We start from the raw sequence: 19,904 nt of genomic DNA, 5'->3' as shown, positions 1-19,904 counted from the left end.
CCACACTGTCCCAAGAAGGTGAAACAGGTGTGGCTGGTGTGAGTAGAACAGTCCTGGGGCCCAGTAGGCCAGGTGGAGGACAGTAGAGCCGGTGGAACAGGGCAAGGCAGACGTATAGCCGGTGGAGCCAGTCTGAGTCTCAGGCCTATGATGTCACCCACCCCACACACTCAGGACTCCTCAGACATGGCAATGGAAGCTCCACCCTGGCCTCTTCTGTCAAGTTGGTCCTTTCCAGTGAAACCCCATCTCCATCCTTTTCCACCTCAGTCCATCATTTTTCTTATTCTCAGTTGAAAGTCCCCAGGATAGATAAAGGGAGATACAGGGAGAAAGGAGGAGCCTAAGGATATTGGAGGAGGTAGGGGACATGGCCTACCAGGGTTGCAAATATTTCCCAGGAAAGTGGAAGAATATCAACTCACTACTTGATTACATGTGTGAGAGGTTCTGTGTTCAAATTCTCGTCCCTTTCCTTCAAGGGCTTTAGGAGTTCACACATATTGTCCCAGCTATGTTCCAAATAGGAGCCTTTATGCACCCCCAACAAGGTTGAACGGGGCCACTGTTGCTAGTGACCCTCATATTAAGGTATTCTGCCTTAATACTCTGATGTGCCTGTCTGGGGTTTCAGAGAATGAGGAAAGGGGGTTGGAGTGAGTGTAAGGAATCGGGAGTACTGGGGTGGAGAGAACAGATTAATGAGGTAAGCTACTTTTTTATGACTTCCCACATCTCAGACTGGGAAATCCTCTTCAGGGTGGGAGAGTTATGGTTCAGGACCCATACTAAAAGGCTCTCCGGTATTGTCTCATCTGGAGGCCAGAGGCGAGTGAAGGTCCTAGGATCCCTTGCCCAGACGCAAGAGTTCTCTAAAAAGGGGACACTCAGGCACTTGAGAACAGCATGATCTTCCCTGGACTCTGATTCCCCTTTTCTAACCCCTCCCCCGACTCAGGCCCCACATCCTCCACATCCCAGGGCACCGCCTTAGGGTTTGTATTTTCTAGAAAGGGGAAAGCTAGGGGTGAGAGTCACCCTGCCTCCGTGCCCCTTCCTCTTTCACCTCATAGGCACCCTGCATCACTTCCCCAGTATGCAATCTTCCTTTACTCTTCCCAGCAGCCCAGCCCCGCCCCTCCTCTCCAACCACCACCTGCCACCCCGCCCCAAGCTTTAAACCTGAGGTGTCCGTCCCATCTGTCGGTCCTATCGTCTGGTCCCGTGCCTGGGACTCAGCGTTAGTGCTGCTGCTGCTGCTGCTGCCGCCACTGCCGCCACAGCCAGGTGAGAGGGAGGGATGGAGCCCTGCAGTCTCTAGGGCGACTCATCCTTGTCAGAATCAGGCTTCGAAACTGGAGGGAGTTTTTGCCCGCGTTCCTCAACTGAGGTCCTAAAGCTTTCTTTCTCCATAATCTCCAGAGCCTGCGGCTTGCTCCAGAGCCCAGATAGTATCTTCTCTTACCTATTGCCCCCTGCTCTCCGCTGCACCTGCGGCATCCCAGCCCCAGCTCCCCTCCCCTTTTGCACCCCTGCAATTCACCAGAATGTAACCTCCCGGTAGTCCAGACAACTTGTTTAAAATTGGGTAGGAAAGAAAGATTGATGTTCTATCCTGAACAACTCTTCTCCCAAACGACCACAGCCACCCTTGCCTCCTTGGGAAGGAGGTGGGGAGGTGTCTTAAGAATTATTTTAGAGATAAGATAAATCTTTAATATATTGTCTGGGCACCTCACTAGAGGAGAAGAATAGGCAGGCTGATTAAGAAAGGGAGCGCCTCAGAATGGGTTTGCCCTTCAGGGGTCCAAGTGGAGTTGGAGTGTCTTTTAGACCAGGGAGGAAATTATGGGTGTTACTGAATATAGGGGTCTCTGGGTATATCTGGGTGAGAGGGAAGTTCCAGGACCCCAGGTGGGTCTGGATATGAGATAAGGTACCTGAAGAAGCTTGAATATCAGAAAGTGATCCCTAGGTAGATCTGGTTGGGGGGTGGGCTGGTGATCCTAGGGCAAGTCCAGTTAGAGTTGGGGTCCTTGGGGAGATCTGATTAGAAGATGCCTGAGTCTATCTTACCATAGCCTATCACTGCTTCTTGGCAGCAACTATGACTGACGGGACACGCTCAGATGTGGGGCGATGGGGTGGGAGCTCCTGGCAGCCCAGCATCACACCTTCCCCTGAGCCAGAACCAGATATCCGCTCTCGAGGGTCAGGTCGCTCTTTCTGGGCCCGATGTTGCAGCTGCTGTTCCTGCCGAGGAGCTGATGATGACTGGGGCCCAGAGCCTGCAGGCCCCCGAGGTTCAGGATCTCGGGGCTCTGGTCGTCCTGGCTCCCGAGGTTCAGGATCTCGGGGCTCCGGTCGTCCTGGCTCCAGAGGCAGTGGGGTCAACGCAGCAGGCGACGGTGTCATCCGAGGTAAGCCTCTCTCATTCAAGGAGGGAAATCCTCAGGTTTCCCTGACCCTAAGTGAAGGGGTTCTTGGGCCTTGGTTAACATGTGGAGTGTGGAAGGATGGATTTGCCCTTTGCCATTAGCCATTCAGGTCTTCTTAAGGATGGACCTGCCACTCTGGGGCTGTTGGGGTCCACTAAAGGGCTAGATCAGGGATTCTGGATTCCTTGAGCTGAGCAGGAAAAGGGAACAGAGTAAGCATTAATCAAGCACCAGCTACGTGCCAGGCATGGTGCTAAGCGCTTCACAATTATTATCTCATTGCAAGGTAGATGCTATTATTATCCCCATTTTACAGTTGGGGAAACTGAAGCAGAGAAAGGTTAAGTGACTTGCCCAGGGTCACACAGCTAAGTAAGTGTCTGAGGCTGGATTTGAACTCAAGTCTTCTGGACTCCAGGGCCAACACTCTACTGCATCACCTAGCTGCCACAGGGGCCCTGGGTTCTTTGGTCTGGGCTGGTGTGAGGGTCCTGGACTATAACCAACTGTGCCCCCCCAGATGGCATGCTGGTGGTGACTGGGGTGGATCTGATGAGTAGGCGCTCTGATCAGAACCGGCGGGAACACCACACAGAGGAGTATGAATATGATGACCTGATTATTCGCCGAGGACAACCTTTCCTCCTCACTGTCAGCCTGTCCCGGCCCTACTCATCCTCAGACCGGATGGCCGTCGAGCTGCTCATCGGTCAGTGCAGAGGGGCAGGGACAGAGAGAAAGGGGGAGACCACAACTAGTCTTCCAACTGTGTTCTCCTCTAGCATTAGGACCAATGATAGCATTCTCTCCAGCTTTCCTGTGTTCTCTGCACTGATGTGGTAGGTGTTTGTGCACATTTCTGCCCATGTTGGCATGTCAACATGTCTGTGTACATACATGTATGTACATGAGGTTCTCTCTAGGTCTGTCCCTTTCTCAAGATTCTCTCACCTAAGAGCCACGTGTCTGTCCCATGCCAATAGGTGGATAATAGATGCGTCTTTCTTTGTTTCTCTTACTAGACTTTTTTTTTCTCCTGAGCGTGTGGGTGTATCTCTGACTCTGCCTGTGACTCTGCATGTCTCAGTGTCTCTGTCCCCTGTGGCCTGAAGCTGGGTGGCTCCACTGCTGTGTTGCTCTTTGGCTGCCAAGGCCAGTGATTATGCAGCTGCTGGGGGCGGGAGACTCCTTGTACCCTCTGATTAGAGCCTAACCTTGCCCACCTCGGCCTCTAATTTCCTGGGCCCCCTCCTGGATGCCCTGGATTCTGCTTTAACCCTGGGGAACCGAGGAGATTAGGGCTTAGGGTCTGGGCTGGCCCTTCCTCCTCTGTGAGAGGTCTCCTGGGTACACGTACACCTCAGGCCCGGGTCTGGATATGCTCTGGGCTCAAGTGTAGGTAGCTGTGCTATGCCAACCCTGGGGAAGGTAGCAGGGAGGCTAGGCAAGCAGTGGCCTTGGAGGTTTTTCTTTCCCCCTTTCTGGCTCAGGATTGGGGTGTTCAATGGGGGCTTTGCCCCAATACAGACCTCTTCAGGGTGAGAGGAGATGGGAGCTGATAAAGTCATTGACTAATGTTACCAAAACAAAGCTGGGTGGGGATCAGAGATGGCCCAGGGATTCTATCCCATTTGAGATCTTTGCCCCATTGGTCTCATCTCCTCAATTCCCTCTCTTCATTTGCTCCTGTTAGGTACAAACCCTGAAATAGGCAAGGGTACACATGTGATCATCCCTGTGGGCAAGGGAGGCAGTGGGGGCTGGAAGGCCCAGGTGATCAAGTCAGATGGGCAGCATGTGGACCTAAAGGTCCATGTTTCCTCCAATGCCATCGTGGGCAAGTTCCGCTTCACTGTGCGAACACGAACTGATGCAGGAGAGTTCCAGATGCCTTTTGATCCCCGAAATGAGATCTACATCCTCTTCAATCCTTGGTGTCCTGGTAAGCCTGTGGGGTAAAGGTTGGGACAGCTGGGCAGGAAGGCTAAGTGAGTTATTAGGAGAGAAGGGAAGAGGACAGAAAGGAATGACCACTACAAGTCAAATTGGGCAAATTTCCATGATTCCATACCACTAGGCAGAGGTCTCATGCATTTTAGGAGCTTATAAAATCTAAACAGGAAAACACTTCATAGGGCCTCTCATCTAACCCCTTTATTTCATATATGAGGAAACTCAAGCCCAGGGAGGTGACTCACCCAAGGTCACACAGCTGAAAAATAGCAAATTCAGAATTTGAACTTGTCTTCAGGCTCCAAATCTAGTGTTCTTTCCATTTAGCTAAAATCTCTTCCCACTTCTCCATGTCCTTCACCCCCTGACTTCCCGCTGCCTCAGGCCAATGGTAGAGGGAAAAGTCTGATTGTCCAATGGAGACCCTGAGCCAGAAGTAGGCTATAATGGGTCGATGGGTCCAGCTATCTTGCTGCCACCATCCACATCCCTTTCCCCCCTTGATGTTTAGATTGAGATTGGGATGTTCTGTCCACCACCACCATGGCATGGCTTTTTTAAACTGCTCTTTCCCAGAAGAAGAAGATTTGCCCCATGACTTCCACCAAAACCCTATATCTCAACTGTAAGCCCCACAGGCCTGGCCTTGGGTGGGAAAGCAGAGTGTTCAGGGAAGGCTGGAGGGCAGCAAGGTTAGAAGAACCAGGCTATGCCCTTGATGGTTCTATATGTTTATCCTGGGGGCTGACAGATGATCCTGTATATGTGGACCATGAAGACTGGCGTCAAGAGTATGTGCTCAATGAGTCCGGTCGAATTTACTATGGCACAGAGGCACAGATTGGGGAGCGTACCTGGAATTATGGCCAAGTATGGGGCAAAGAAAGAGTACAGGACAGCAATGTGGGGGGGGGGGGCAGGGGGAAATGAGTGAGAGGGGAATGCTGGGGCAGGGGGAGATGAGTGAGAGGGGAGGTCTGGGGCAGGGGGAGATGAGTGAGAGGGGAGGGCTGGGGCAGGGGGAGATGAGTGAGAGGGGAATGCTGGGGCAGGGGGAGATGAGTGAGAGGGGAAGATTGAGGCAGGGGGAGATGAATGAGAGGGAGGACATCTGAGGGAAAGAAGAATGGGGAAGGGGAGAAAGGTGAGGAGGTGAGTGGTATTACAAAAAGAGAGCCTGAGTCAGGGGATGTTGGCAAGGGTGAGAAGCCTAGAGAGTCTCAGACAGGGACAGATCTCTGAGGCAATTATGGCTGCTGTTCTCTCCTCCTAGTTTGACCATGGTGTACTGGATGCCTGTCTCTACATTCTGGACCGGCGGGGAATGCCATATGCAGGGCGGGGGGACCCTGTGAGTGTCTCCCGTGTCATTTCTGCAATGGTACGTTCCCCATGCCCCCCATCATGTGCCACATTCCCTCCTGCTTCCCACCTCTGTATCTGTTCCCTTTCCTATTTCTCCAACCCAATGCCTTCTTTGGGTGAAGAAACTATAATAAAGAAATCTCTCTGCCCCCAGCCTCCTGGTGTACCCCCCACACACACCCATGCTGGCTGCTGTCCCAACTCCTCTGGAATGTGTGGCCAAACCCAAACTTGGCACACCCAAGAATTACATTCCTGTGTCAAAACTTGGGTGGGAAAGGGTGGAGAGGCAGCCGAACCTTGGAGGGGAGAGAGAGAGAATAACCTAGTGGGCCAGCAGAGGGACAGACCACTGTGTGTGTACTCTGAGAGGAGAGGGTACAGAGTGGACAGCCCTCAGCCTCCACCCTTTCCCCTTAGGTGAACTCTCTAGATGACAATGGGGTGTTGATTGGAAACTGGTCTGGAGATTACTCCAGAGGCACTAACCCCTCAGCTTGGGTGGGCAGCGTGGAGATCCTTCTGAGTTACCTTCGAACGGGCTACTCTGTCCCCTATGGCCAGTGCTGGGTTTTTGCTGGTGTCACCACCACAGGTAATGGAGGAAAGACCAACTGTGACCCCATAGGAGGCCATGACCCCCAAATTGCTCAGCTCCAGGGATCCCTTGTATCCCCACCCTAGATTTCCCTTAACCCCATGACTCCAGAACACCTGTGGCACCAGGGCAGGGCTTAGGCAGGGAGGGGGGGGTGTGGTGGCCTGGCAGGCTGGCACTAATTATTAGTAATTAGCCTCAATAAGGGAAGTGGGGGTAGGAAGGAGGGAAGGGCAGGGAGCTGAAGCAGGCAGGTGGCCTGACCCCTGGTGCTCCCCCCACCCTACCCCCTACCCCCTGCCCCCTGATTCTCTGATTCTTTTCTCTTTCAAAGTTCTCCGATGCCTCGGTATTGCCACCAGGACTGTCACCAACTATAACTCAGCTCACGACACTGACACCTCACTCACCATGGACATTTATTTTGATGAGAACATGAAGCCCCTGGAACACTTGAACCACGATTCTGTCTGGTGAGAACGGAGGGGATGTGAGGGGGGAGAAGGACATAGGCATCTGAATGGGGTGACAAAGGGTGTGGTCTGAAAGCCCAGCCTGCTCCTTTTCTCACCCTGCCTTGGAGTGCTTGTGGAACCATGCCAAAAGTGTGGAGTTGGTGGGTGGAAAGAGGGGTAGAATTAGTCAAGGGGAAATATTCAAGATGGACTCTCCATCTGTGTCCCAGGAACTTTCACGTCTGGAACGACTGTTGGATGAAACGGTCAGACTTGCCCTCAGGCTTTGATGGCTGGCAGGTGGTGGATGCCACCCCTCAGGAAACCAGCAGTGGTAAGGGAGCACCCACTCCACATTTCTTCTCCTCTGCCCACTTACTCCCACCTTTTGCCAAGAGAATTCTCTTGCCCACCATCCAGCTCTACCCTCTTCCAGTCCTTTTTGTTCACTGATCCTATGTCCTTCAGATCTCGAGGAACTTTTCCTTCCTTCTTCTTTCCACCTTGTAATTCACCATGAATTTCAGAAGGGACCTCCCTTTTGCTAAGATAACCCATCTGGTCCAATCCCATTCTTTCTTTCTTTCTTTATTTTTTGGGTGTGGCAATTGGGGTTAAGTGACTTGCCCAGGGTCACACAGCTAGTGAGTATTATGTGTCTGAGGCCGGATCTGAACTTGATCCTCCTAACTCCAGGGCCAGTGCTCTATCTACTGCACTACCCAGCTGCCCCTGGTCCAATCCATTCTGAAAAAGAATCTTTACTAAGATTAAACCAAGATATAATCACCCAGCCTTTGTTTAAAGACCCCTGGGAAGGCAAATGCACTACTCCCCAAAGCAGCCTATTCAACATTTTACTATCTGTAATTATTACACTTAATGTTGGGAAAAACTTCCTAAATTTGTCTCTTTGCAATGTCCACCCATAATTCCCAATTCTTCCTTCTAGGGATTATCTTTCCCCATCCTCTCTGCTCCTCACTCTCCTTTCCCCTTATTATTCTCTGCAGCTTGTGGATTATTCCTCTCTGTCTTCTAGACAGACGAACCTCCTTTCACTCCATCTCATTTCCTACCCCACTATCCAGTATCCTTTAAACAACCCCATTTCTGGGTGCTCATTTGTCAACCCACCTCCATTCCTTCAGGCAACCTGGATTTCAGCAGAATAAGAACCAAGAGACTTAGGTTAGAGTCTTAAGCAGTCATGGGAAATTTACTTCTGTTTGCTCATACACAAAATGAGGGGGTCTGGACCAAATGATCTCCAGGGTCCCTTGGGCCACCAACCTTCCTTTGATTCTGTGGAGGTACAGCCAGCCATATATCTCTGCTGCAAGAACTTTTTGTTCTTTCCTGCTGAAAAGCTGATTGGTTATTCTGTTTGGAGAAATAATATCGTGGTTCTGGTGGCCAGAGAGCATCTGAACCTTGTAAAGTAGAGGGTACAATTTCAACCAATCTGATTCAAATATGCAAATGACCTAATTATCATCTGTTCCTTCCAGTGGAAGGTTTCTCTTAAACCACATAATCACAAGAGAGAAAACCATAGGAAAATCCATGGGAAAGCAGAGTACCCTACATATTCTCAAAAACATACATAAGCTCTTTTCTGGCTTTTTTTTTCAGTGCTTCCTTTGGGTGGGACCCCATGCCTTATTTTTGGGGGGAATTCTGAATTTGTTGGTAGAAGACTGATAAAAACATCCTCTATCCTAATACTGTGGGGCTGGGAGGGAGGACGGTGGAATGATTGAGTAAATATGTGACGGGTTGTCAGACTAGAGGATCTCTTTTAGCTATTACTCTGTGATCTCAATATAACATATGTGGCTGTGGACAAGTTAGTCAATCTCTCCAAGACCCAGTTTCCTCATCTGTAAATGGGGTATGATACTACCCCTAATAATGCCCCTTATAATAATATCATTGTTATTACTTGCTACCCTGAGATTTCTGAGAGCTTCTTCAGTGATTGTGGCTAAGCCATAGTCACAATTTACCCCAGAGATGAAGCCAAAATGCTACTGCTCAGCCAGGGGTATGCTGGAACCAGCTTGCATTGGCCATGAGAGCTGGTTGTTAAATTTTTTGCATAAGCATTTACACCTTGGAAATCAAGCAAATGCTAAAAATCATGGCTTGATTTATTGTTTTATTGGTTGTTTAGACTTAAGAAAGGGATAGAGAAAATGTTAATAATGTAGACTAAGCTTAATAGTGTGTTGTGTGTTTATTTTTTTTCTTGGAGAGCCAGTTGTTAAACATTTACAAGTACACTCCTGTGCTCAAACCCAGAGAACAAAGCCCCTGACCAGTATTCCTTGATTCTCTAGGCATCTTCTGTTGTGGTCCCTGCTCAGTGGAGTCTATTAAGAATGGCCTGGTCTATATGAAGTATGATACACCCTTCATCTTTGCTGAGGTAAAAGAACTTCATGGAACAGGTGCATTTGTTTATATGTTATGCCCATGATCTTTTCCCTTTAGTATCAAATTGTATTGAAATGTACCCTACCCATTCTCTATTGCATCTCTGACTCTATCCTGTATAACAGAAGTGATCCCATTGAAGCATAAGTTATGGGTTATGGATCTATGGGGGATGAGACACAGGGTTCAGTCTCTGCTGAAGGACATGAAGAAGTAGAAGCTTCTGGTTGGACCCTGTGTGCCTCCCCCCCAACCCTGTGATGAGGCACTGCATCAGAGGGTTGGCCACCATGGGGAAAGAGCTGCCCACTATGGAGATGATAAAGGGCAAAACAATTTCTATTCTTGCTTTCTTCTTCCTCTCTTATGGATGTATGGCTTGGGTATCAGACAATTCTCTCTTGGACTTCCTTTGAGAGGATGGGAAAGGCTTCCACCTTTGGGGTTGTGGTAATTGCTCACATATGGCAGCTGGAGAACGTGCTCAGCCAGATGAGCCTGAGAGTGGATATCAAGTCTTTCACCTGAGCATAGGTGACCAAACAGTGATCCTGAGATGGAAACCATCTCTCTAGAATCTACATAGAGTGGGCTTACAGTCCATTGGCCAGACTTCTATGATAAGGGGGGGAACCAATCAGAACGTTCTGGTTATGTATATCCTTTAGCAAGAGACTGAAACCTGTTCCATCATCCCACAGCATCAAAGCACATGGTCCAATGGCTCTTCTTTGTTACGTGTCTGATTGGGTTGGCCCAAATTCAACAAACATCAAATTAGGCACCTACCAGGTTCTGGGGATACAAAAATTAAAAAAAAACAACCACTGACTCTGTCCTCAAACTTACCATTTAATAGCAGAGATAAGACATGCACTTGGGGGGCAGTGTGGAAAAGTGAATACAGAGCTGACCCAGAATCAGGAAGGCCTGGGTTCAAGTCCTGACTCTAACCCATACTGGCCGTGCAGCCCTGCACTAGTCACTTATCATCTTGATACACTGGGCAGCTCTCTAAGACTATAAGCTACAGGGCCACTGCCAATTTCATTGGTAGAGGAAATTTCCTCAATGGGACTTCCTACATCAATGAAGTCATAGTTCCAGACCAAAAAAAAAAAAAGATAGGTACACAAATAAGCATTATACAAAGAAGACTGTAAGGGTAAGGGAAAAGGAATGGTCTAGATTATAAGGGATATAAGACATAGGATGTAGGGATAAAGAGATAAAAAATAGGAGGGAGAAATCACTCTCAGACTGGCAGGGTTCAGCGAAGGCTTAATAGAGAGCTGTTGTTGTTGAGTCACTTCAGTCATGTCACAACTCTTCGAAACCCCATTTGGGGTTTTCTTGGCAAAGATACTGGACTGGTTTGTCATTTCCTTCTCTGGCTCATTTTACAGGAGAGGAACTAAGTCAGATAGGTTAAGTGACTTGCCCAGGGTCACGCAGTTAGTAAGTGTGTGAGACTGGATTTGAACTATGAAGATGAGTCTTCCTGACTCCAGGCCTGGTGCTTTATTCACCGGACCACCTAGCTGCCCTCATAAACCTAGTGGACTTTTAAGGAAGAAAAGGATTTCAACAGGTAGAGCTGTGGAAGGAGTGCATCCCAGACATGGAAGACAGTCCATACAAATGCATGTAAGACAAGATTAGTGGAAGAACTAGTAGTCCAATTTGGTTGGAACTCAAAATACCTTAAAAGGAGTAGCTACTGAGGAATGAGGTTGGAAAGGCAGGTTGGAACCAAATTGTGAAGATGTAGGTGTGTTCTCCACAGTATCATAGAAGGAAGGTCTTACTCACTACTTGCTTCTCTACTCTCCTTACCTCCTTCCCTATTCACAGGTGAATAGTGACAAAGTCTATTGGCAACGGCAGGATGATGGCAGCTTCAAGATTGTCTATGTGGAGGAGAAGGCAATTGGGACCCTCATCTGCACCAAAGCCGTTGGCTCCAACATGAGGGAGGATATTACTCACATCTATAAACACCCTGAAGGTACCTGCTCTGGGTCCTGGGAAATCCTTTCTCTTTGGGGCCACCCTTTCGGCCACCTCCCTGACCCTGTGGCTCCGTACTCTGTATCTAAGGTCCCACTGGGTGGTTTCCAGAACTCTGAATATTCAGCATGCTTTTGTTGGGCATCTGTTATGTACAAGGCCCTACTAGGCCTAGGAGAGATATAAAGATAAATAAGATATAATCTTTGGCTTCCTACAACTAGAAGTAGAAGAGATAAAACATACACTCAAATAATATAAAATCAAATATGATGAGTACCTATGGGGTACAAAGTGCCTTGGAAATTCAGATGAAGGAGAGGTTTCTTCTGTCTGGGAATAATCAGGGAAGGCTTGGTGGGGTAGCTTTTGAGTTGGATCTTGAAGAAGAGATGATATTTCAATAGGCATCACTGGGATGGAGGATTCTTTTTCCTGGCTTTTCCTTGTCACCAGGGCCTCCCTGACACCATCTTTTTTCGTTTGTCCCCTCTCCTGCTGGTCACCAGGGTCTGACGCAGAGAGGAAGGCAGTAGAGACAGCAGCAGCCCATGGCAGCAAACCCAACGTATACGCAACCCGGGACTCTGCTGAGGATGTGTCAGTGCAGGTGGAAACACAGGACGCAGTGATGGGACAAGACCTACTAGTCAATGTGGTTCTGACCAACCGTGGAGGGAGTCAGCGTACTGTAAAATTACACCTCTACCTCTCTGTCACTTTCTACACTGGTGTCACTGGACCTGTGTTCAAAGACAGCAAGAAGGAGGTGGCGCTGTCCCCTGGAAGCTGTAAGTCCTTCCTCTTCTCTAGCCTTTGCTACTCATGGCCCTCTTGGTATAGTCTCTCTATTCATGGGTGTCCCACCTTTGGTTAGGCCCTTGTCAGCTGTTGATTGGACCATCTGTCTGTCTCAAGTCATGGATAACAAAGTGATTCTCCTAAAGCACAAGTCTGACCATGTCACTGCCCTGCTCAATATACCTCAGTGGCTCTCTTATTACCTCCAGGATCAAATACAAATTTCTCTGTTTGGCACTTAGAGCCTTTTACAACCAGGCTCAAGTCTACCTTTCCATCTTAAATATACATTACTTACCTTCATGGACCAAAGTTTCCAGCCAAACTGGCCTTCTCCTCCATCTCCAATCTCTGTCTTTTTACAAGCTGTTCCCATGCTTAGAACACATTCTTTCTTCTTTCTGGTTTACTTCAAAACTCAGCTCAAGTGCCACCTTCTACATGAGGCCTTTTCTGATCCTCACCCACCTCCGCTACAAAAATGACCTTGTATTTATCCTGTATGTATTTTGTATATTATTATATGTGTGCATTTTGTCTTCTCCAATAGGCTGTAAGTTCCTTGAGGGCAGGAATTGTTTCATTTTTGTTTCTGTATCGCCAGCATCTAGCACATTGCCTGGTGAATGTTTGAGTGCTTGATTCTTGCTGCATATCTCCTTTTGGCCAGCCCATATGCCTATTAGGCATCCTATAGGAGAAAGCTTGGAGAGAGCAGGGTGGGCAGAACCAGAGGGAGGGGTGCCGGTGCTCTGTGTGATATCTCTTCTCCTTTCTCCCACTCCAGCTGAGAGTGTGGCACTGCCTGTGGCCTACTCAGAGTACCGGCCACATCTGGTGGATCAGGGAGCTATGCTGCTGAATGTGTCGGGGCATGTCAAAGAGAATGGGCAGGTGTTAGCCAAACAACACACTTTCCGCCTTCGAACCCCTGACCTCTCTCTCACGGTATGGGCAAAAGAAACTAATCTTCTCGGGGGTGAAAGGGGAGCTGCTCAGAAGAGACAGGTTTGGGGTCAATAGAGAACAGTAAGAATAGAGTGGGAGGATTCAGAGCCAGAAGAGTGTTAGCCTGAATTCTAACAAGCAGTCCAAGGAAGCAAGGTTGGATTAGAGCTGAAAGAGACCTCACCTTAATGGCCCTGACTGAGGCGCCCCTTGGGAGCATCCCTTTGTCTCTGCTGCTAGGAGAGCCTTGGGTGATGAGCTCCTTAAGGAAGGTAGGGTCATTACTGAGGGTCTTTAACTCTGGAAGGTTATCTCAGATGGTGATAAAGAAGCCACTACATGCCAATCAGAAGGCTCTCATTCTCTTTTTTCTCTGTCTCAGGTGCTGGGGGCAGCCGTTGTGGGCCAGGAGACAGAGGTGCAGATTATCTTCAGGAACCCACTGCCTGTCACTCTCACCAAAGTGGTCTTCCGACTGGAGGGCTCTGGACTGCAGAGGCCCAAGGTTCTCAATGTTGGGTGAGTCTCATCCCCTTGCTCTGACTCTCCTTCCCCCTCATGCCCTCACTCCAGGTTTATTAAGTAGGGAGCCATTCAAACAACCCAGGAAGGAACTCAGCTTTCTTTGGGGTTGGCTAGGCTTTGCATCCTTGCCATTCAATTTGTGTTTGCTGACACCTAATGTGTGCAGAGAAATATAGACATGACATGCTCTTTCTTGAGATCTTCTTGGGGAAATCAGACTTAACAACATTAAACCATTAGAGAAAAATCCAAGACAGGCCCCAGCTTAGTGGCATATTTAAGCATTGCAGGAACTCAGAGAAGGGAGCTCAGTGTGGGCTGGAAAGATTGATGGAGCTTGTGTGGAGGCTTAGATTTAGAGCTGGAAGGGACCTTGTGGTTCTTCATCTGGTGTACTCTATCACTCAGGGCCTGAGGGTTCGAACCTTTTACTAAAAACATATTCCAGAACACCCAGGCAGAAGCAGATCCCAAGGTGGAGGTCAGGGGAAAAAAGCAAGTAAAAGCTACAGGCCAAGAGGTTAAAAATGCTGAGCAAGGAAGTTCTTGGGGGTCTAAAGCTCCCCACTGGCATCCTGAAAACCATCTTTCTTGGCAAAGGACCCACAGCTGGGTCCCAGAACAACTCACCCAGTGGCAAAGTTAACCTGAACTCTCCCTAGGTCTGCAGTACAACTTCCTTGCTTGCAACAGTCCTGGCTGGTGTTGTCATGTTTCCCTAATTCTCAGTATCTTAACTCACAACACCTTGGAGGGCATGCTAGTCCAACCGCCTTATTTCAAAGGCGAGGAAATAAAGTCCAGAGAAGTTTAGCAACTTGCCAAAGGTAATACAGGATAGTGAGTTGCAAAGGGGAGAATTGAACCCAGTTCCTCTGACTCCAGATCCATTGCCCATTATTCCATTATACCGTAATGCCTACATTAATATGCCATAGTTTCTTCTGATGTTCTCCAAGTGATGGACACCCATTTTGTTTCCAGTTTTTATCGTTCAGTTGTTCAGTTGTGTCTGATTCTTCATGACCCCGTGGATCATGCTGTCTATGGGGTTTTCTTGGCAAAGATACTAGAGTGGTTTGCCATTGCCCGCTCCAGTATATTGAGACAAAAAAAGGTTAAGTGACTTGCCCAGGGTCACATAGCTAGTAAGTATGTGAGAGCAGATTTGAACTCAGATCTTCCTGACTCCAGGCCCAGAGTTCTATCCACTGAGCCATCTAGCTGCTTCCTCTTTATTACCATCCAGAAAATGCTATTATGAATATTTTTATATAAATTATACTTTTATTTCAATCTTTGGTCTCCTTACAGTATATGCTTAGTATTAGCCTTGCTGGGTCAAAAGATATAAATATTTTGGTCACTTTTCTCAATAATATGAATAGCATGTTGATCTTAAAGTCGGAAACATCTGGGTTTGAATCACTTTTCAGACTCTAATAACGTCCTCAAGTGTGGGTTTCCAAATATGTAAAATGAGAATATGAACAGCACCTTCTTTTAAGGGTTGCAAGGAGGATCTTGTGACATAATGTGTGGAAAATGCTACATGTCAGTCATAATGATAATAATGATGACGTTGGAGGAGGAGGCTGGGCTTGAATTGGACATTATCCCATCATCCTCACACCTACATGGTAGAAACTAGGTGGTGCAGTAGATAGAGTGTCGGACTTGGAGTGAGGAAGACCTGAGTTCGAATCCTGCCTCAGATACTATGTGACCCTAAGTAAGTCACTTACCTTTCTCAACCTCAGTTTCTTCCTGTGTAAAATGAAGATTACAGTACCTATCTCACAGGGTTGTTGTGAGGATCAAATAAATTAATATATGTAGAGAGCTTTGTGAACCTTCAAGCTGTATGTGAATGCTAGCTATTATTAGCAGTATTATTATTTCATGGGGTTGTCAAGAAAACATTTATATACCACAAAATACTATATACAAATGTGAGTTGTTATTGTTTAGTTACCCAAGTGTATTTATCCAGTACTCATGACTCTGAGCCAGGCACTATATCCAGGTAGAACAAAGACACAGTTGTTTCTTTAGTGGGTTTGCAAAGTACTTTTCATACAATGACTCTGTGGAGTAGGTAGTGAAGATCAGAAAATCAAGGTTCTGAGAGATTAAGTGATGTCTTCCATGGCCACATGGTTATTAAATGTCAGAACCAGGATTCTAAGCCATATGTCTTGACCCCAGGTTCATTGCTCTTTCCACTATGTCATCATGATGAGAAACTCCAATATTAATGTTGTATCTGGCTGATGATAACTAAATGTAGTAGGAAGAGAGTAGTGAGGAGGGAAATGTCTTAAGAATCCCCCTTGAGGAAAAGCAAGATCCCTTTTTCTGGTGGGAAGCTCTGAGGACAGGTCATAAGGAAAGGGAAGGAAAGAATTCTGGGAACAGTAGAATTCTGATCCCTGTTCCTTGTGTTGTTAGAGATGGTCCTGTTTCCTATCCCCAAGGTATAGATAGCTGTAGCATTTGTGATCCCCACCCTGACCCTAGTCTCTATCCTTAGAGCTACTGCGGTTGAGCTCCAGAGATTCTGCTCTCTGCCTGGACTATAATGTGAATGACTTAGCTCACAGGGAGACAAGTTAGACTCTCAGATGGTCTGGTGGGCTCTCCCCTCCCTCAGTCATCTCACGTATCCCCCTGCTTCTTGGAAGTCCCTTCTCCTAGTCATAACAGTTGGGGAAGGGGAGTATCTCTTATTCTTCTTCTAGAAATAGACCTTATAATCTCACTTCTTCACCTCACCTCTCTTTCTCCTTCTCTTCCTTTTCCACTGCACCTCCCACCGCCTGTCCTGGCCTTCCCAGAACGAGTTTAACCTGGAGCCCATCCCTGTATTCACTTCCTCCCTTGGGAATTTCCTTGTCTGATTATGTGCCCAACAGAATATAAAGCTTGTAAGAAGAAGCCCCTAAGCTATTGAGTCAGAAATAGTAGAATCCAATATATACCCTACTCTAATTCTCATTTGCATATAAAAATACATGGCATGGACCTGTACTATACTGTCTTTACAATATAATACAAACCTTTGTTTGAAGAAGTAACAGCTGATTATTTTTTTTAAATGGCAGCATCCAAATGAGTACTATCCCTTTTAACCTTAGGATAATGCAAAATTATTTCAATGATTCCACCATTGCTCAAAACATTTTTTGGATGCCTCTTTTGGAATTGCCTTTAGGAGTAAGCACTTGCAAATGTCTTATGAGACATCATCAGTGGTAGTTCATCAACCTTTGAGGGTGTACTTGACTTTGGTCAATAGTCAAAAGTCATTTGGAGACATGTCTACTACATAAAGGCAGTTGAGGAAGTTGAGCAATGACATTCTAGGTCAACAAGGAGGTGTGGCTGATAGAGTTTTGAGACAAATTTTCTTCTGCGAGTCCAACTAGCTCTGGCGGTAATTTCAAAAGACGTATGCCTCTAAAGGTTTTAGTAATGGCAGTATAATTGGAATAAGAGTGTGGCCTTCCAGGGGCTACTTTGAAGGGACAATATTCCTTTGGATGGGTAAGTTCTGACGTGTTTGAGTAACCAGTATCATGTTATCATAATCACAATCATTTTAGCCACATCATGTAATCTAAGGCAGATCCCTATTTTGAAATACCTGAATGATAAATTATAATCAGCATGTACACACCTATTTCCTCTTAGAGCCCTGATACAGCTACCATAAGGAATCACTGCTGAATCCAAAGGAAATCATGTTGGGGAGGGGAGGTTGGAATATGGTTGGAATATGAATCACATATTCCCATAGAAACAATGTTTTCAATGGAGATACTCTGGTACAGTGGAAAGAACATGGGAATGAGACGCTCTGGGTTCAAATCTCAGCTCTGCCATTTCCTATTTCTCTGACCTTGGGGATCACTTAACCTCTTTCTGTACATTATCTCATCTCTAAAATGAGAGGGTTGGACTTAGTGATCTATCTCTAAGGCCCTTTCTGGTAAGATCCTATTATGCTAGCAATATAATTAAGCAATAGTAAAAACTTTAAAGCTCTATATGAGTTGTTATTATTGGTTAGGAAAGCATTTAAGGACTGGTCTGGGCACCTCACTAGCCCTTAAAACATTGTTTCTGTGGGAAAGTACAAACTTTTAAAATAAAATGCATTCTTAGTTTGAGTCTTGTATCATAATATCTAAATTCATAGGACACCTCAACAATCCCTCCATCATAAAATCTTAACACTAGAAGGGATCTTAAAGGCTGTCTAGTCCAGTCCCCTTATTTTTGTAACTCAGGAAACTGAGGCCCCAAAAGATGTTCAGGGAACTCTTGTTACATCAATGTCCAAGCCAAATGTCATTTCCCAAAGTTACAGCAGGGGATAGTTTTGGAAAGAGAAGATGTTAGAGGCAGATAGGTGGCACAGTGGATAGAGCACCGGCCCTGGATTCAGAAGGACCTAAGTTCAAATCTGGCCTCAGACACATAATATTTACTAGCTGTGTGACCTTGGGCAAGTCGCTTCACCCCATTGCCTAACTTCCCCCCCCCCAAAAAAAAAGAAAAAGAAAAAGAAAGAAAGAGAAGATGTTCTCCAGGAGCTTTGGAATTGACCTATTTCCCTTAAAGTGATGTTTGCCTCTTTGGAGATGACTGCTATTGAAACTGGATTTCTCCAAGAAGCCTCTGGCTTTGAGGACAAATGAGATAAACACACCAAGCAGGAAGGATTTGGTTTAAAGTGAAAGTTTGATCAAGAAAAGAGGATAGGATATGCTTAATAGAAAAATCATTAGGGAGAAGGCATTGGCAGGTGGTAGAATGATAGAGGAGATATAGAAGCATTAGGAGATGGGAGTTGAGAAGAGAAAGAACTGGAAGAAAAGGAACCTGGACCAGAAAAAGAGAGGATATAGGACAAGGACACCCCTTTGAAGGCCTCAGGCTCCTAGCTCTTGTTTGATCTGGGCATGACCTAGAAAGAGCTTCAATGGCTCAAGGAACTTGTCATTTCCTGGTACATCCAGGTGTCCAGGCTCAGCCTGGAAAAATTTGCTGGTTAAGATCTACCTCAAGTCGTACCTATGACCTTAACCTTGACTTCCTGCTTTTTTCAAGGCAGTGTTCCTAGACCAGTCTTTACCCTTTCCTAATGTAGCTCTTCCAAGCCTCATCTCTTGTCCCTAATCTTTCCCTACAGAGACATTGGGGGCAATGAAACTGTGACACTGCGTCAAACCTTCGTGCCCGTGCGGGCAGGTCGCAGGCAGCTCATCGCCAGCTTGGACAGCCCTCAGCTCTCCCAGGTGCACGGAGTCATCGAGGTAGACGTGGCCCCTGCTCCTGGTGGGGGCTTCTTATCCAGTGGCCGGGGTAGCAGCCGCTCCGGGGAGAATGTCCCTATGGCACCCCGAGGAGGAGCCTAAACTTGCAATTGGAATGGGACAGAAGCAATAGGAGCATGGACGCTTCACTGAAGCGGGGAGCTGGTACAAAAAGGACACTTGTAGCCTAGGAAGGAAGGCCCAGGAGGCCTGGGGTGGGATCCAACTTTCATACGCATTGCATGGCACTGAAGGTAATAAAGATTGTTTTTGTTTTGTTTTGTTTTTTTAATTGAAGCTCTTGTCTTTGCCCATCTGTTTGCGCATGCCAATCTAAAGAGAATGGGTTCATCAAAATCCTTTTGGTCTTTATACCACACTTAGAGTCATTTGTATCCCTGGTTCTGAGATCCCAGGCATTCTAGTGACTGTTTGGTCAAATCAGAGAATATTAGAACTGGAAGGGTCTTTAGAGATCATGTAGTACAACCCCCCCCCCCCGATTTTAAAAATGAGGGAATTGAAGTTTAGGGGGATTTAAACACTTATATAAGGTCATAGAAGTAAGGAAGTGGAAGAACCAGGGTTCAAATCCAGATCTTCTGACTCCAAGCCTGGCACCTTTGCCACTATGTCCTATTGTGGGCCTTCCTAGACCAAACCAAATGTAGGCTTCAGAATCAATCTGGCCGCTTAGGTGCTTTAGGATTGGGATTTTCTTAAATCTGTTTCATGTCCTCCCACCCTGATGAGAAAATCATCTATATACTTAATCCCAGGACAAATCTAAGTCCAGGCACTTCTGTTGGGATCAGACAAGCCTTGGGGGCTTGGTGACAGGACTGGCTATTTGCTTTGATTCATTGCCTTGATCTTGTCATCAAGGTATTTTCTCCCTGTAACAATCAACCAACCGAACAGTGCTTATAGAAATACAACCTATGTGCTCAGTCCAATTCTAGATAACCTAATGGATCCTTTTATCAGGGAAAAATCTAGGATGGTATGAAGTAGGAAGATCATAGAATAATAAACTAATAGTTGAAAGGAA

The 19,904-nt window shown here is 46.8% G+C and overlaps 1 protein-coding gene across 1 annotated transcript; it reads left to right on the top strand.

The window, feature by feature from the left end:
• The first annotated feature begins 1,181 nt into the window (after positions 1–1,181).
• On the top strand, positions 1,182–19,150 carry TGM1 (transglutaminase 1). Its single transcript, XM_027843174.1, has 15 exons — positions 1,182–1,287; positions 2,103–2,420; positions 2,959–3,147; positions 4,132–4,380; positions 5,143–5,261; positions 5,665–5,772; positions 6,177–6,351; positions 6,689–6,827; positions 7,040–7,143; positions 9,152–9,240; positions 11,103–11,256; positions 11,768–12,049; positions 12,847–13,007; positions 13,390–13,526; positions 18,730–19,150. Exons 2-15 carry the CDS (start codon positions 2,108–2,110, stop codon positions 18,953–18,955), a joined length of 2,445 nt encoding a protein of 814 aa, XP_027698975.1. The 5' UTR covers positions 1,182–1,287; positions 2,103–2,107; the 3' UTR covers positions 18,956–19,150.
• Positions 19,151–19,904: the final 754 nt, after the last annotated feature.

The sequence above is a fragment of the Vombatus ursinus genome, unplaced genomic scaffold, assembly GCF_900497805.2.
Source record: "Vombatus ursinus unplaced genomic scaffold, bare-nosed wombat genome assembly UNPS02014894.1, whole genome shotgun sequence".
Classification (NCBI taxonomy): domain Eukaryota; kingdom Metazoa; phylum Chordata; class Mammalia; order Diprotodontia; family Vombatidae; genus Vombatus; species Vombatus ursinus.
Note: the sequence above shows the minus strand (reverse complement) of the source record. Positions and strands in the feature narration are given on the sequence as shown.

Bases quoted from the DNA above. Each gene is read 5' to 3' on its own strand.
- TGM1 (XM_027843174.1), top strand. From the start codon at position 2,108: ATGACTGACGGGACACGCTCAGATGTGGGGCGATGGGGTGGGAGCTCC. The intron at 11,257-11,767 runs GTACCTGCTCTG...GCTGGTCACCAG, and splicing joins CATCTATAAACACCCTGAAG to GGTCTGACGCAGAGAGGAAG. The intron at 12,050-12,846 runs GTAAGTCCTTCC...CTCCCACTCCAG, and splicing joins GGCGCTGTCCCCTGGAAGCT to CTGAGAGTGTGGCACTGCCT.